Here is an 18577-nt window from a genome sequence, read left to right on the forward strand (position 1 = left end):
TTCTACAGAAACATTTAAATATGACAAAAAATATTGCCTCACGTTATGACATTTTAAAAAAAACATGTGATTTCTGTTATATAATGATATGATTGTACAATGTGTGTTCACGCCGTGTTCAAACATATTTAACTTTGATCACCATTGTAATGAGGCAATTTAAAATAAACATATATACCTTAATATATATAATATTTAATACAAGTTACCTGTTTACAGAGCACCAATAGCACATATCACAGAAAGGAATGCCTTTCTTTAACATACAGGTATTTCCGATAACATCAATGTACAAATTCAGGAGTGTAAGATGAGGGACAGGATGAGTCACTTAAAGTATAATATTACTGGTGACTGGAGGAACTCAGGGTTGTGTAATTGATGAATGATTATTTGAGTGGCGTTAACGCGACATTCCAGAATCTCTCCCTTATACGATTTTGATCAGTTTCGACCGCTTATTGCCATCAAACCCACAAGAGCAGAGGAGATTCCGATATTGCCCGCTCTCAACAAACAGTAAAACTATGCTGGCAACGTCTAAAATAGCATACATCCTATCATTTAAAAATCATGTACGTTGAGAAGAGGGATTTCGCATTTCATGATCTATATGACACATATGTTCTATGTGCACAATTTTGATTGGTTTCTAATCTCATTGAAATGAATTATTTTCGTTTCTTCTGGACTGCCTCCGCAATGGCCTCTTTGATCTCCTTCAGGTGGTTGAGTGTATTGAATTCCATCAGCTGAGATAACCGATCAAACGCCTTGTGAGTGTAGGTGAAGTTAAACGTGGAATACGGGGCTTCGGGGTCGTCAAAGACGGCGAAGTCCGCGAATTCTTTCTCTTCAGTAGTTTCCCTTGGGACACCTGGTGACGAAAAAGAAAATGTTTAGGGCAAAAAATTAGCATGGCATCTGCAAAATACGAAATCAAAACTTCCCAGATTAAAAGGGGTCTCTCAAAATGATCAAAATAGTCTAGCACCCCAAATCGTGGAATATATATGTACAAGTAAGAGAACATGTATAGCAGTGGGTAGTGTGTTCTAGACTGGCTGTATTGATTTACTTTGTTTCATTTATTTCATTAAATGCCATATTTAAGAGTTTTTCACTTATGCGATGACTGTCAATATTATGGGTGGAACAAGCAGAAGTGCCAGTCGTAAATCTCCGACCGTAAGTAAGGTAATGACGAATGACGACTTTGCACACCTCACTAGTACCAGATGCGTCTTCTTCGACGAATTTTAGACTTCACAAATGTTCTCACGAGCGTTGTAGATCGATTATTGTCACCAAGGCACCACAAGCAGTGACAGCGCAGGATTGTTCCCTGCCCAAGGTCGGTTTTGACCCTGCGCCTTGAAATGCTTGCAACTCACCTGGCTTCTTATACTTCCGGAAGTCGAGATTCACGAGGACGAAGTGAAGTATTATGGGACAGTTAGGGTCGTTGGGATCACGGAAGATGTACAACTCCTTCATCCCTTCTTTCTCAAACACACTCGTGTCGATGGGTGGGAAACGAAGGCCGTTGTGTTTAGCCCACTTTTCAGCCAGTTTTATTTCCTGGAAAAAAAAATCATCAGCGCATTTATTAAGCAAGAAAAATTTGTTTTACAACCTCGAAACCATGGAAAACACGATTATACCGATCTAATGAAAGCAGTTACTAAAATAAGCCGGATAGTCAGAGTAAACAGGGAATGCTGACAAGTAATGATGTACATATAACATTGCCCGGAGATAAGTCAAATTTAAAATACGATTTTAGATCTTATGTTTGGTCCTAGAAATTAAAATTTGACCATTTCAACACACGTGTGTCAAGCCCAAATTAGTTGACGAAGTTTTAAATTCAACCTAAGGTCATAAATGGCTGTTGTAAAATTAATTTACCTTGAACGGCTCGCTGTCATCGCTGGGTCTACCACTGAAGTCAAACGACAGGATGAGATCTATCCCTCGGGCTTGCCTCAGCACGAGAGGGTACGGGGAGTTGAAAGTTAACCCTGCGTCCACAACGAATTGTTTTTTGACATGGGTGGAATACACTCTGATTCCTTCGTCTGAATCGTCTGTAAAAATTATTAAATTTTCGGCTTATTTTATGTAAGCATTTTTTCCACGCCGCTGACCTATATATGGTCAAATAATGCTGGGAGGGCTGGCCAAGCTTAACAAAGAAGTCTGCCGCAGTAAATTTGTATCCGACATGCAGGTAATTAGGTCAACAGTTCAAATCCAGCTCTTGCTGCATCAAATAAGATATATTGCACCAGAAGTTATTTTAATGCTCATTTCTTTAGCTTTACCACCTTCATACAACTGTTTTGAAAAGTTTCGAAATGGGGAAAGAACGCCTGCGAAATAAAGGACTGGGCTAAATACTGAATGCAACATTTTTGTCTTTTAAAACACCATTTTGAACTTGTCTGTCATTCTTTTAAACGTTGCGTTAATTTAATTACTGAACTGGAAATGTCTCCGGTAATTACTGGATTAATTAAGTCTTCTCACCAGAATCTGTTTCTTCGGGGGTCTTAGGTTCTTCTCCTTTAGGTAGTAAGGAGATCCCTCTCAGGAAGTTGTGTATCACGCCAGCGCGGCCAGTGCGCGTGCTCAGAAGCTGAAATCTCTTGCTGAAATCGGAAAACGATATTCATGAGATTTTGATTTTAGAAATGGTATCACAGTTTTACAACAAATTGTTTGACTTCCACATTTTTTTTTTAAATTCAACTGAAATAAACAAGTAATATTTCTGAACTTTTCACGAGAAATACGACATCACTATACGCTTGAGGTCAAGCGTAGGCAAAATCATCTTTTCTGACTAAATATTGATTTTGGGAAAACATTATATTAGTTTTATAACTAGTTTTAAGACGATTACACACTGACACAGTTCGGTCATTAAAAATATCACTGAAGTTTCGTTAACAAGTTAAACAGGCTTTATAAAGCGCGTGCAGTAAACTTTTTTTTTGAAAGCGACAGTAACATTGAAATCAAAGGGTTTAAGCCATTGCACCTCGTCAGAAAATTCAAACAAAAAATCCTTGCCGTAAAGCTATATTGTCTTATCTGTTTGTCCAAGCAAGCAAACCCAATATCCTTCATGAGTCACACTAAAAGATGAAGAGAAGTGGAGTGAATTTTTGAAGGGCTTGGATAGTGGCAGTATTTGCTGTGTGACTAAATTAGAGGAGTAAATTGCAAAGAGAATACATTATATTACCTATCTACTAGGCTCTTAAACCAGTTCATCCAGAATCCTTTGTCCGCGACCGTTTTTTCCACTCCTTGTTGTTCATCCTCCTCCTTCGTTTTCCTGCTTTTGGCCGCGGTCGGAGTATCAGTCAGTTCTTCACAATGATCATGATGAGAGTTATCGTGATTATCAAAATCATCGTCGTCATCATCGTCTTCATCTTCGCTTCCGTCACTCAGCACCGATTCTTCTTTAATTTTCTTTTCTGCATTACAATATCAAAATAAGAATAATCGTAATTTCCTTCCTATCATAAAAATTGCACGAGATAATACCACTAATCACAAGACGAAATAATCTTTTCAGTATGACAGCAATTTGGTACCAAAAACTTTTGTATGACTTCTACTGACGGTTAGGAATATTAACTTCAGTATCTCTTTATTTCAGTTAAAATGATAATATAGTGGTTTTCAAGGCCTGGCAAGTGGTGTGCATTTTACTCATGAACATACTCATTTCCCGTCTGACCATCTCCACGGGGTCCATGTTTCGATTGTCATCAAATAGTCGATTAAACATGATGCAGAAAGCGCTGCCCCAAATACCTGCGACAAAAGATGGAAAATATGCTGTTACGTAGTTTACAGAAAAGATTTTTATTTTATTTGATTGGTGTTTTACGCAATACCCAATAATATTCTGCATATGCGACGACGGCCAGTATAATGGTGTAGAAATCCAAATGGGGCAATGAAGTGAATAAGTTTGTTGTTTGATCATGACAATAGCCAACTCCAGATTTGTCTGGGAAACTGGGCAAGACATTTTATTGTGAGGTTTCCGGTGAATTTTAGTGCCAATGAAGAAAGACAGACAATATTTAAAACGCTACATAGTAAGAATCCAACTGGCATAATGAACAACACTGTCTTTGAAAACTGGGAAGGCCCGTCCAAAGATCCCAGTCTCGAAAATCTGGGGAAATACCATCCAGAAATGTATTTATCCCAGAAGCACAGAAACATGACTTTGTGATACTGTGCTCTCTGTTTAGACTCTACCACACTGTCGCCAAACCTTGTCATACTTTAAATCCCATAAATATACGCCCAAACATTAATCTGGTAATTTTAACAGACGCTTAAGTCATTCTACAATGTATTCTATTATTATTTATAACATAATAATGTGTCATTTTCAACATAATATCGTGTCAGTCTAATACAATCTATATGCTGAAGTAATAGAACGTATGTTATATTTAGCAGAATAATCTGTTGAAATGACGGACAGAATGTATTCTCGCATCACTCAGACATCACTCCGACTTTCTGATTAATTTAACAGATTCATTCTTTTTTTAGTGTAGAGAGAAGAAATAATAACAGGTGTCCTAACAGACTCGCTTTGCCCCACCCCGCAGACAAAAACGGCATTAGAGCCCCTCGCATTGCAACATTTTTACAAGGTTAAAATACACTCCAGAATAACTTCAGATTTTGAAAACAAAACCATAGGACTGACCTTGTAAAAAGTGGAGTGGGGGTTCGTCGTACTTCTTCGCCAACTTGCCCATGAAGAACTTACTGCCGAAATACTCGCTCTTCATGAACGACCCAAACTTCGCCATTCCTATCTCAAAAGGGCTGAACTCAATCCATTCTGCAAAGTAACATGCCTTGGTACTGTAATGTAGTCAACAAAGTATCCCGATGGAAATAACTGGCGATGAGGGCTGCTGCCATAAAACTTCTTAAGCGTCGCTCTGTATCGGGGCACACTAATGCCCGATATAGTTATAGTTATGACATCAGACACAATAGACCGCATCGAGGGACTAATGGTTAGAGCTTCCTGCTCGAAGTCGGGAGATCCGGGATCAAAGCCGGGTAGGGTCATACCAAAGACCTTAAAAATGGTACTGGTTGCTGCTTCGCTTGGCGCCAAGAACTGAGAGGTTACAACATGGAAACAGGACTGGTCGGGCTGGTGTCAGTATAATATGACTGGGTGGGGTGTCATATCTGGTGTCCTCGACATGATACATTGGTGGCAACAGCACTATGGCCTCATGGGTCAATCTATAAATCGATTGACTCGCCCTGCCACAAGAGACACAGTATATGTACACAGACCCAATGACTCCTCCCCGACGTACGACTGAAAATTGTTAAGTGCGAAGTTAAATCTCAAGCATTCATTAATTCATTCATTCATTCATTCAAACCCGATCTTGGCTTATCACGCCATGTTACGTGAACAGAATTGCCTTCGGGCTTGACCTGATATGGAGTAACCATCTCACGGAGCGCATGCGTGAACCGCCTAGCTTGTCGTGAGGCCATGCATCCTTTTTTGTCTTACCTTGGAAAGCTCTGGCAGAAACATTCTTCTTCACGTGTACACACGTATACAGAGGCATTGGGATGTTACCGTCTACGAGTTTTATCTGTTGATCTGTCAGTGTACAATCTTTTCTCTGAAAGACCAAAGAATACATGGGGGTCAGTGATATTGAGGCTATAGGCTTATCACAATTCCTTCCCTCTGGTATCAAGTACATGCCTGGTAAGAGTCTTAGTTTGTACACTCTAACCAACTATCCAAAATCTTGTACAGAAGGGATATTTAACACAGGATAGACAGAAAAATGTAACGAATTAGAGAGGAAAAACATGAAGATTTTTTGAGATAACCAGTTTGTTAGTATCATCAATAAACCCAGTCAAAATATACATTCAAACAACCGTTTACAAAACTGTAACTATGCCCATAACATTAAACAAAGCTGGTTTTACATATCAGACCATCCAATCCAACATCAATTGCCTCCCTTTTACTTACATCTTTAATTAGTGTTTCTCCCACCAGATGGCCAAAGAAATCCGTGAAGCTGATTGGCTGGCCGTTGTTCCATTTTTCCATCATGGCGCTGATGTACCGACTAACTTGCTGCATACCCATCAAGTTAATCAAACTCGCGTCAATGTTCTTCTTTAACTCTTCCTGAAATTCTTTCAGAGACAACTTTGGCCACTTCGGATGCGAGTACAATGTCGATAATAACCTGACAATTTAATATGAGGAAAAATATCTTTCAATGAAACCGAAGAAACCTACGACAATATTAAACTTTTAGATAACTAAATTAAACAGAATATTCCGGGGATTTTGGGCAGAAAATCAAATCAAATTATCTGCATTTAACAATAACATAATTTATATAGCTCAAATGACTGCATTTCAGTAAATTATAGATTCGTATCTGTACTATGTATCGTGTTAAAATGCTTCTAAGGTTTGAAAAAGTTATAATGCTACCTACTTTATAAATTTTAGGGTATATTACCGATTTTTGATGTAAACCGCGAACAGACAAGGCTGGTACTTTGTGAAGGTAATTACTTGATCTATTCTAAAATGACAACAAAAATCTTGCCCTGACCCGGTATAGTCTTTTTTACTCAAAGCCTCATTCAAACGCACACGTTTCGGAACAACACGGAAATGTAGCACGGTGAGCAAAGATTTTGTCAAATCACACTGTGACTGATACTAGAAACCAACATTTTCACAAACCGAGCAGGAAAAAGTATTTATCAAAGCAGAGACGCCATATTGACTGTCAACAGTTTGTGATTTTCATACTGTTCACACAAATCAACACATACTCATTTTGACTTGTTTTGACTCTTTAGCTACGAAGTTACAAAAGCCCGTTTTCGAATGTTAACTGCAGAACGTGAAATTCGCCCAATTCGCCTTTTGCAGCTCCTAAAGTTTTGGACAGAGCAGTTAAAATCGTGATCATGCTACTGGTTATTGTGACGTCAACTTCAAAGAGGACTACTTTTTATAGCAACGTATTCAAATCTCAGGTGTCAAAGGTCAATTCGACCTTTTGATATATTTCATGTTTGATTTTCATGTTTTAATGGTTTATCAGACAAAACAGATATGCTGTCAGGGTCACCCTTAAAACATTTTTATGGATGACTTGAAGTTCGACCCGATAAGTTTGAAAGTCGCGCAAGAATCTTTGCGCATGGGTAATTTTGAAAACATTCCACTGCACATCAAAGAGTATATATATTAGACATTAATCTTCCCCCACATATAAGACTTGTACAAAGCTCGTCTTCGCACTAAGAATAACTAAGACATATGTCCACTCATTTCAGAGTTATCCAAAATACCTTCAACTTCTGTCGAAGATCCTTTACAAATGCCCAAAATTCAGCAAATGCAACTTTTCTCCAGAGATCAGTTTTGCGTAAGTGTTACATCCATTACATACAAAAACTCCTTTTTGAAAAAGAAAGAGAAAAAAACCCTGAAATATTAAAGTAGTGGGCTAAGCGTAAAGTTATAAGATCTTACCAACATGATCCCGACAGTCCACATGTGTAAGTGACACAGTCCAGCACACCTGTTTCTTGCAGAGCTTTGAAGACACCGCTATAGGCCACCATAGCCCGGAAACCCCCACCTGACCCCATCACGGCTACAGTCGGCACCTGAAATATAACGATCGATTTATAGATTGATTAAGTATTATCAATGTAAGAACCTTGCTGGCTGAGTGGTTTAACGTGCCTTTTGCTCTTGGCCAGGGAAGTCACGTGGACCTTTACTCTAAACATATAACATTTCTTTTTTTGTCAAAAAAATGTTAAGTCGGGAATCTGGGTATTGTAAGAAAGGAAAAACAATCAAGCAAATAGGCCGTTAATTTTAATTGAAAGTGACGTTTGGGTGATGCTATAATGTGTTGTGTTATTATAACATAATCCTGTGTTATATTCATCATATGATCCTGGTAGACTTATACAATCTTTATCTTGAATTAATGGAATACGTAAACGGAATACTATGCCACAACAATAGGTTACAATCTAGAATCAATCACGCAGGTTTTCTGATAAATTTAACAGATTATTTTTGAGACAGCGAAAAGCAGGAATTGAATTTTATTTTCTTCGAGGGGAGGGGGTGGGGGAGCTGCAGATAACAAGAAACGCAATAAATTTCGGAAAAGTCACTTTAGCATAGGTACAAGCGATTCAATGTGAAATTTGCTCTCCGCGTGTTGCTCCTAGATCTGTGCTAGTTTTTCGGGCAATTTTTCGTTCCTACCGATTATTATATATTTTGACGCCTATATATAACAAAAGATATCCCAACATAAAAATTAAATTCTTGGTCCTATCCCCATATACAATTCTCTATATCTCATGCCTCTCGCAAGATATCCGCAGGACTCGCAGATTTGTGTATACGCTGATTTCCAGTATGAGCAATCTAGCAGAAGAGCAAGTAATCTACTTGAGCCGGATGTTGTGCTCGATTCGCACTATCCTACATGCGACTGATTGTATCCTGACTCAAATAGAGCTGATCCGTTGAAATCAGTACTGTGTTTTTTTTTTTGTTTTTTTTTTGTGGAGTAATCCTTATCGAAGAACGCAGTTGCAAGAGTTACGGAGAGAAACAGCCCCAAATGTGTCGGACTGCCGGTAAGGAACATTTACAGCTGTTAACACGTGCATTAAATCTTCCTGAACAGGCGTGATTTCCATGGACCCTTTTTGTTCGGAGAGTCTCACAGTGGGTTAGTTATTTACAGAGATCAAACGGTTGACGTCGATTTATGCCAGGGAAGATGTAATGCGCCTGTGAACAGCGGTATATGTTCCTTGAGGTCAGTCCGACACATTTGGGGCTGTTTCGATCGAATTATCCCACTCTATATTTGCAGATAATTAGATATGCAAACAGCTGGTCATGTCTCAATTCTGTCATTTGAAGACATTTCACATGAAGGCGGGTGGTCTGTTGTGAATGAATTATACCCAGGTTACATGACCTGTTGTTTTGCTTATTATTTTACTGAGCGGAGTTGTCTAGTACAAGCACAAAGTGTCTGATTTTACTGGCGTGTGACTGACATCTGTTAGATAGCTTAGGGGCTACAACTGAAATGTTCACAATGCCACAACTTTAAAACATGTGGAGCGGCAAAGCGTTGATATCAGTTTATTCTGATTGGCTTATATTACAAATTACCCGCATGCGCGTTTACAAGCTCCATAATGAAAACAATCAGTGACGCGCTATATGTTCCACTCGATCAGAATTTCCTTGGACAACTCGTAATTGAATTTAATCACGTTATAACATACAAAATCGTCATGTACCTCTTCAATGGTTTTCGGCCCCCTTCCGCCAAGTAAACGGCCCATTCCTGTCATAGTTTTCAACTTCCTGGCCTTAAGGTAATTCATTTCTTCTTCACACAAATCCACACTGTAGCGTAAATTGGGTTGCGTACTGAAAAGAAAACCCTGTAAGCTACCTTACACAATTTGGAAAGCTTTGAGATAACCGGAAACTAAATTCTCATTTTTAACATTATCTATATTTAGGGGAACGTGTCAACAGCGACAAATATTTATGGGTTTTAATGGATGCTTTTTCTCATTAGTATCTCCGTTTTATTTTCTAAAAATAACACTTCTTTTGTGTCTTGGGAATACATACATGCATTTTCATCCAAAATGGTATATCCAATATATTTCTAAACTTGAAAATACTTACTCTATTTCTGTCTTTAATTCCATATCAATTTCAGAGACCTAAAAGTATCAAAGAAATGGATACGAATTCATTATTACCATAGGACAGCAGTTTATTTATTTGATTGTGTTTTATGCCATTCTCAAGAACATTTTGCCGTTTGTATGCGGTCAAGCTTGTATGTAATGGGGAACTGGACAAAAATCCACCATTGTCTGTGACGTGCCCATTTGCACATCATATATATTGCCCCACATATGACGCACATACGTGTAAGTGAGTGAGTGAGTGTTTGGGGCTTAACGTCGTACTCAACAATTTTTCAGTCATTTGACGACGGAGGAATCCTTAGGGTGTATGTAGTGTGCCTCCTTGTCGCAGGACGGATTTCCACCGCTCCTTTATCTAGTGCTGCTTCACTGAGACGACTTACCGAGACATTATAATTATACGGGTCAACCAGTCGTTGCACTATCCCGTTCTTGCTGAACGCCAAGCGTAGAAGTTACAACTTCCTCTTTTAAAGTCTTAGGTGTGACCCGACCCAGGATTGACCCAGCGGACGCTCTACAAACTGTGCCACATACATGTATGTGCAAAACTATATATATTGCCAAACCTGTGGCGCACATATGTGCACACCATTCATAATGTCCCACATATGACGTGCCCATGTACACACCATATATATCGTCCCACATATGATGCACATATGTGCACACGATATATATTGTCACACATGTGACATACATATGTGCACACCTTACATATTGTCCCAAACGTGAAGTACATATGTGCACACCATATATATTGTCCCACATATGACGTGCCCATGTACGCACCATATATATCGTCCCACATATGATGCATATATGTGCACGCGATATATATTGTCACACATGTGACATACATATGTGCACACCTTACATATTGTCCCAAACGTGAAGTACATATGTGCACACCATATATATTGTCCCACATGTGACGTGCCCATGTGCACACCATATATATCGTCCCACATATGACGCACATATGTGCACACGATATATATTGTCACACATGTCACATACATATGTGCACACCATACATATTGTCCCAAACGTGAAGTATATATGTGCACACCATATATATTGTCCCACATATGACGTGCCCATGTACACACCATATATATCGTCCCACATATGATGCATATATGTGCACACCATATATATTGTCACACATGTGACATACATATGTGCACACCATACATATTGTCCCAAACGTGAAGTACATATGTGCACACCATATATATTGTCCCACATGTGACGTACCCATGTGCACACCATATATATCGTCCCACATATGACGCACATATGTGCACACCATATATATCGTCCCACATGTGACGCACATGTGTGCAAATCATATATATATATATTGCCCCACATGTGACGTAACTATGTGCACACCAGATATATTGCCCCACATGTGACGTGCCCATGTACACACCATATATATCGTCCCACATATGATGCACATATGTGCACACGATATATATTGTCACACATGTGACATACATATGTGCACACCATACATATTGTCCCAAACGTGAAGTACATATGTGCACACCATATATATTGTCCCACATATGACGTGCCCATGTACACACCATATATATCGTCCCACATATGATGCACATATGTGCACACGATATATATTGTCACACATGAGACATACATATGTGCACACCATACATATTGTCCCAAACGTGAAGTACATATGTGCACACCATATATATTGTCCCGCATGTGACGTGCCCATGTGCACACCATATATATCGTCCCACATGTGACGCACATGTGTGCAAATCATATATATATATATTGCCCCACATGTGACGTACCTATGTGCACACCATATATATCGTCCCACATGTGACGCACATATGTGCACACCTTATATATTGTTCCACATGTGACGTGCTCATTCGTCGTTGAACACAAGCGGTTTTCAACAAACTGCAGACTGCGTAAAAGGTCTCACGAACAGTGACGTTGACCGTCTTTTGCCACCAAGGTCTCACGAGCGTCATCCACTGTATGCTGCCACGAAGGCCTCACGAACAGGGACGTCGACCGTTTGTTGCCACGAAGACCTCACGAGCGTCATCCACCGTTTGTTGCCACCTAGGCCTCACGAACGGTGACAACTTCCATCTGTTGTCACCAAGGCCTCACGAACAGTGACGTTGACCGTTTGTTACTACCAAGGGCTCACTAAGAGTGCAGTGACCGTTTGTTGCTACCAAGGCCTCTCGAACACTGACGTTAACCGTTTGTGGCCCCCAAAGCTCCATGAACAATGACGTTGATCGTTTGTTGTCACCAAGGCCTCACGACCAATGACGTTGACCGTTTGTTGTCACCAAGGCCTGACGAACAATAGCGTCGACCCTTTGTTGTCACCAAGGCTCCATGTACAGGGATGTTTCAGTGAGACCAGTTTGATAAACAGATCGAGACACCATCGTGATCTAGCAACAAAAAAAATGTAGAACGCGACAAACAAATAGATAGCATTATTTTATAATAGCATCTTTTAACGTTCCACGTGATGAACTTGCATCTTAATCTTGTTAGTAAAATTTCCATATAAACAACAAACCTTATTAAAAGTAACGGTCTTCTTGATCCACTTGTTCCTTTCCAGGCTGTTTATGTTGATCTGCTCACTTCCGATTGTCCCATCCATTGTGTAGTTGTCGTCTTTTAGGTTAATATCTGCAATGAAATACAGATTGTTTTCATCAAATGTGTTTACAAATCTTACCAAATCCTTGTCAGGCGTGTAATGGAAAGTCGACGGTAGTCTTAAGTCAAGGTATTAAATACCTACGAAGTATGTTCTTTTCTTTTGGATCGAGGAGATAACGGAAATTCTCGTTCCACACGGGATTGATCTCGTTAGTTTTTGTGGCTGTTCTTCTTTTGGCGTCCGGTGTTTTGCGCATCTTCAGCTCAATGTACGGGTCAGGTGTGTCAACTGAAAATATGAGTCATGAGTCAATTAAAAATAAAAAATAAAAAAAGGATGCCCTTGAACTTGCGTGTGATCTACAAACGGATTTACACCCACGTGTAGCTTACATCCTGTTTGTGACTGAACGATACCCTCATCTATACCACACCCATTTAGAAATAATTTCTAACCGTACGACGTATCCACTGAAAATCCATGAAAATAACATGGCTCTCTGCCAGTGCAAGAAAACTGAAGCACACTCCAGAATTGGTTCAAGTGATGTGGGAAGTTGTCAACGGCCCTCTGGTTGTATGTATTATATGTCTGTAGTTTTTATGATTTTCCACTGAGAATGTACTTCTCCCTGATACTTAACAATTAAAGTCAAAACACGTCAAACAAGACCTATGTATTTTGGTTTTAGCTAAACTTCATTTTGTAATTATTTTGCAGGATAGCATCCATATATGACAATGTAGAGTTAGGTTACCTGTCTTAAGGCTACGTTTTGGAATTGATATCACCTTTTTGACAAGTCTGTCAAGTGTTGTAAACTGAATTTTAAAATGCTTGATGGCGTTAATGAATCCTATCTTAAAATCTAGAGCTCAAGAAGCCCATAGAAAATTAAATATACTATATAGTGAAACATTGACGTCAACCGATTATAATGAATAAATAATTAAAACAAATGACTCACCCATATCGCCCCACCCTTTAGTTATTTTCCGTCCTCGGAGTACATTGACATACAAAATCAAGCAAGGACGATGGTCCACCTGGCAAGAGAGCGAAAACGGGCTTCAGTAATATGTTAATATATTGTCATATTTTCGTAATGGTGATAAGTGATCAAAAAGTGTCAAGTAAAGACATTTCACCGGGAGAGGGGGTGAAAACAAACCGAATTTAACCCAGGCGACATAGCCCTAGAACAAGATTTTAGCATGAATAAAGAAAAATATGATTTATAACTAAGAATTTATTTCTTGAAAAGTAACCAGAATGTGTGTAACCTTCAAATATGATAGTTTCATTGTCCTCTAGTACTTTATAATTCAGAAATCGGTAAAAATCAACATTTCGCTCATTTACCTAAATATTATTTACCACCTCCTCACGGCTGAGGAACCCTGATGCTCGAAGCTATGAATATGTAAGTTTATATTGCCTAGTTACGACTGGAATATAAGCTTAGCTAGGTATTCTGAACACTACGCCACTACACAAAACGGACACAAAAGTTTATTGTTGCTATCCGACTCGAATTAATGTGATGGGAGAGAAAACTGCTGTGAGCCAGGGTGTATAAAGTATCTGCTGTGTGTACGACCCGACCTGAGGTATGGTGGAACTGTCAGCCTCAAAGTAGGCTAAAGCAATCAAATGTATGACTGAAGGCCTGAGATGGCAAAGAACACGCCTGTATGTAGCTTTGGCGTCAACATATCCGTGTATATTTATACATGTGATCGCGTATACGACATATGAGCTGAAGGCCGGGCAGTCGAGCTGAACAGCAATACGTGTAGGCCTTTATATATGTATACATGGGGTCATACATAGGGAATACAGGTCATATCGCCTAACAGCCAAATCGTCTAAGTCGAATCATCTAATACCGTAGGTCGAATCGTCTACAGTCAGGTCGCCTAACGGCTATGCAGTGGATATTTTGGATTACTGTGGTGTGATGTTTATATTCCGTTAACGAGGACCGTCATTGCGGAATGTAACGTGCTGGACTTCTGTTGGAGTAGGGATTCTAGAATGCTTCGATTCATGTAGATACTGGTATGGATCGATATTTCCATACACAACACGACAAGAATCACGTTGTAACTGAATTGCTTCTTCACAAATAAGCAAACTTTCGGATATGTAACTCTTTCCATCATCAGAGTTGTCGGACAAACTGCAGCTGTAATAATACGTGCGACTTAGAATACACAGCCTGCTAAATGTGCAACAAATTTGTTTCGGAGAGATTCGTGCAACTTCGAAGATACACATGCATTTATTCCGAGATTGCTCTGACGTCAGCTTTGGCAAAATTTTGTTCGGACATATATGGCCCCAAACCGAACAAAACTGTGCCAAATGTAATGTCAGGGCAATCTGTGACTAACATGAATTTTATTTCCACAGATAGTTCCATTATTAGGATCTACACGTTACGATCATCGCTGCAGATTTTTTAACCACCCGAATACCTAACCATATGAGCACCAAGACTGTTACATTAACACCAATTTGATATGAAATTCAGAAAAGGAAAATATTACTTACAACAAACTCGTGGCAGTGCTGCATACTTGGTGGTCTTGCGATGATCAGATAGATGAGATTGCGTGGACCACTGCTTGACTGAGAACAGTTAGCATTCCAAAAAAGAGCTTGCACGTGGTAAATGACCTAGAGAGACGGGTTTTTTTTCTTGAGTTATCAAGACGTTTAACTCAGCCACCTTATGTATATATATATGCATACCTACTGTAGATGACACTGGTTTATATACCACAGGTGTGTCTCGGGGGGAGGGAGGGGGGTGCACTTTACCCTTGTATTCGTTAACGGTTCAGCGCTTAAAAGGGTCGCACACAACAAGTCTAAAATCGGTTGGTAGCTGTATGTGTGGAGCTTAGTACATGCGTATATCTACGGGAGGCAGATTAAACTGGTTTGGACATGGGCAGTAAGTATTGTCGCTGACTCGCTGTTTGTAGTTATGGATTAATTCATCGTGTCAGAAAGTGAAAAAGTGAGGACAAATTGATAGGAATTTCCCCTCCCAACATACCCCCACCCCACCGTCCTAAAATAAACCGCCCACCCTCTTTGGACCACTCCTAGAAAAGTGTATACCCGACCCCCACCTACTGATTTGTTTTCTCACACCGTCCCCAGTCTCTTGTTTTTGTCTTCTCATTCAGACACTAGCAGGAGTTACGATATACCTATTTACACCTGTCAAACACCACGTAGAATGCATTAATGAATGTTACATACATTTTCAACAGGTTACCTTCGATTTTGATTTGATTCCATTAATTCAACCGGATCACATATCACTGTGAGAGATTTCCTCGATTTCATTGAGTTTAGCGTTTGGATCATTTCCTGTAAAACTACCACGCCTTGACGCTAATAGTGTATACATGTACATTGTGAGAAGAGAGCATGATGTGTGGGAAAAATACATAGCCTCTGGTCCAAATCACATTATTCTTATTTAGCTGGAAAAGTTAATAATGATGACTCTCAGAAATAAACCCCAATCGCCGTTGCAGGGATCTCGCGAGTTAACGTGATGTCGGCGATGTCGGCGAGACAAATGGAAGCTCTCGCAAACTACTGCAGCTGAAAGAGGGATTTTACGTTAGCTGCCAGCAGCACCGTCTAGTGCACAGACAGATGTGTATTAAAACTAACAACTACCGTAAAATAGCGTTTTTTTTATGTACGTTGGTTTCCACCTGTCTCGCCGATATCTGCGTGAACTGGCGAGACCCCTGAAATGCCGAATGGGTGCTGTAATGATTGAAAAAAATTACAACGTGACCCGCTTTATAACATTTTGGAACTTTCAATGACCGATTTTGAACGCTAGCAAGTGCACACACGAGACTGAAAGTGGACATATGTAGTCATTCACTAAAGCTGAAATAATTAACAAAGTAGTTTTCCAGAAATGTTCTAAAATATTTGAAAAATTCTACACCGCTTATTAACAAAGACGGAAGAGGTCTTCTTGCGTTATAGTGAAATATCGTCAAACCGTACAGACACCAGACATGACACCAGACATGACACCATATACAGTCACAATCACGTCGTAAGATGGGATCATTCCAACAAACAAAGTCTACCGTGGCGCCACTGAGCGATTCTCAGCATTCGTTAAGCCTATCTCATATCACAGTTCCGTCGAATCAGAACTACTTGCAATCAAGTCCAGAGGCCAGTCGGTTCTGCCTCCAATGGTCAGTTGAAACTAGTTCTGAGAAGTTCTGACATAACCATAGGGTCTTGCAACTGAGCCACGACAGCAACCGTCCAACTAGCCAGTCGAATGGCTTATATAAATCGCATTGTTACTGATCTTCATATTTTCTGCTCCATTTTGGACAGTAACGGCCATGCAGCCAAAAGTGTATACCGACAGAAATTCGGCGCGGAAATATGAGTACTCTTCCGACTGGGGTCGACTAGTTCCATCTAGTTTCGCCTGTGATAGAGATAGTCTATCTTATTCTCAGGTTTTGCCAAGTTGCCGATGAGTGCAGTCGTCCGTGAAGTAAGCCCTCAGTTGCCGCTAGGTCTGTTCAATTGCAGTGCGACATAAGTTGGGCTTTATTACTTGTCGCCTTCCCTTTAGCTCAAGGGATCTGCTGGTGAGATAAACCAAACGGAGATTCTTCAAGGTTAACACCATTACCAGCTCTAGTTTGCTAGCACTCTCTGGACAACCATAGCCTAAAGTGTCAAGCTAAAAGTCCAAACAGACTTCAGAGGCTATACATGCCTTTACCCAGAATATACATATATAAAAGAAGAAAAATCTTACAGTTTCTGTATTGTGATAGGAGTGTGGGATTAGTTCTAAAAATTATGTGTAAACTTATAACCCCGAGTGGTGTGACTTGATATTTTATTAGATAGACACTAAATATAAGTGCATAAACACTTTTCTGTTGCATTTATAATAAACCCGTCCTGGCGTTTAGGTCATAAAGTGTTTAGTCTTAGTGTTTAGGTCATAAAAACTATGTTGAGTAATTAAAAGGATATGTTTATTATGGTAAACATGTGGCATGTGTTGTTTGCTTTGTCAAGCAGATTTGAGCCATTCATTTGGTACACATTATAATGATCGTGGTCTTTCCAACAAAAATACATCGTAACATGCTATTGTAAAACAGAAACGCGAAGTCGATTGTTGACGCGACTGTAAGAATCTGCCAGAACTGAATAATAAATGAAACTGAGAAGTGTCCAAAATGGCGCAGAAAATATCAAGATCAGTAATCATGCGATTTACATACACTATTCGTTTGGCTACAGTTGCTACCCTGACTCAGTTGCAAGGTCCTTAGGTTGCATCATTTGAGTCTATGTAGAAATTCTCAGAACTAGTTTCAACTGACCATTGGAGGCAGAACCGACTGGCCTCTGGACTTGATTGCAAGTAGTTCTGATTCGACGGAACTGTGATATGAGATAGGCTTAACGAATGCTGAGAATCGCTCAGTGGCGCCACGGTAGACTTTGTTTGTTGGAATGATCCCATCTTACGACGTGATTGTGACTGTATATGGTGTCATGTCTGGTGTCTGTACGGTTTGACGATATTTCACTATAACGCAAGAAGACCTCTTCCGTCTTTGTTAATAAGCGGTGTAGAATTTTTCAAATATTTTAGAACATTTCTGGAAAACTACTTTGTTAATTATTTCAGCTTTAGTGAATGACTATATATGTCCACTTTCAGTCTCGTGTGTGCACTTGCTAGCGTTCAAAATCGGTCATTGAAAGTTCCAAAATGTTATAAAGCGGGTCGCGTTGTAATTTTTTTCAAGCATTAGAACACTCATTCGGCATTTCAGGGGTCTCGCCAGTTCACGCAGATATCAGCGAGACAGGTGGAAACTAACGTACATAAAAAATGACTGTACATGGACTTGACGGCGCCGATGGCACCTAACGTAAAATTACGTCTTTCAGCTGCAGTAGTTTGCGAGAGCTTCCATCTGTCTCCCCGACATCTGCGTG

General features: G+C 39.7%; 1 protein-coding gene across 1 annotated transcript; it reads right to left on the reverse strand.

The window, feature by feature from the left end:
• On the reverse strand, window positions 1-15197 carry LOC135479253 (cytosolic phospholipase A2-like). The gene is made up of 16 exons (XM_064759066.1): window positions 15095-15197; window positions 13506-13584; window positions 12680-12826; window positions 12449-12564; window positions 9827-9864; window positions 9427-9559; window positions 7610-7746; window positions 6074-6296; window positions 5594-5708; window positions 4754-4891; window positions 3742-3834; window positions 3254-3491; window positions 2533-2654; window positions 1912-2090; window positions 1395-1581; window positions 1-877 (listed from the first exon to the last, which is right to left on the reverse strand). Exons 1-16 carry the CDS (start codon window positions 15116-15118, stop codon window positions 672-674), a joined length of 2175 nt encoding a protein of 724 aa, XP_064615136.1. The 5' UTR covers window positions 15119-15197; the 3' UTR covers window positions 1-671.
• Between the last annotated feature and the right edge of the window lie 3380 nt (window positions 15198-18577).

This window comes from Liolophura sinensis, chromosome 12, assembly GCF_032854445.1.
Source record: "Liolophura sinensis isolate JHLJ2023 chromosome 12, CUHK_Ljap_v2, whole genome shotgun sequence".
Lineage (NCBI taxonomy): Eukaryota > Metazoa > Mollusca > Polyplacophora > Chitonida > Chitonidae > Liolophura > Liolophura sinensis.

What these genes read in the sequence shown, in the direction of transcription:
- LOC135479253 (XM_064759066.1), bottom strand. Translation starts at nt 15,118, where the DNA reads ATGCAGCACTGCCACGAGTTTGTT. An exon ending in TTCTGCCAGAGCTTTCCAAG is followed by an intron (nt 4,892 to 5,593) that starts GTAAGACAAAAA and finishes GTTACTTTGCAG; the next exon opens with AATGGATTGAGTTCAGCCCT. An exon ending in TTTAAGAGCCTAGTAGATAG is followed by an intron (nt 2,655 to 3,253) that starts GTAATATAATGT and finishes TTCCGATTTCAG; the next exon opens with CAAGAGATTTCAGCTTCTGA.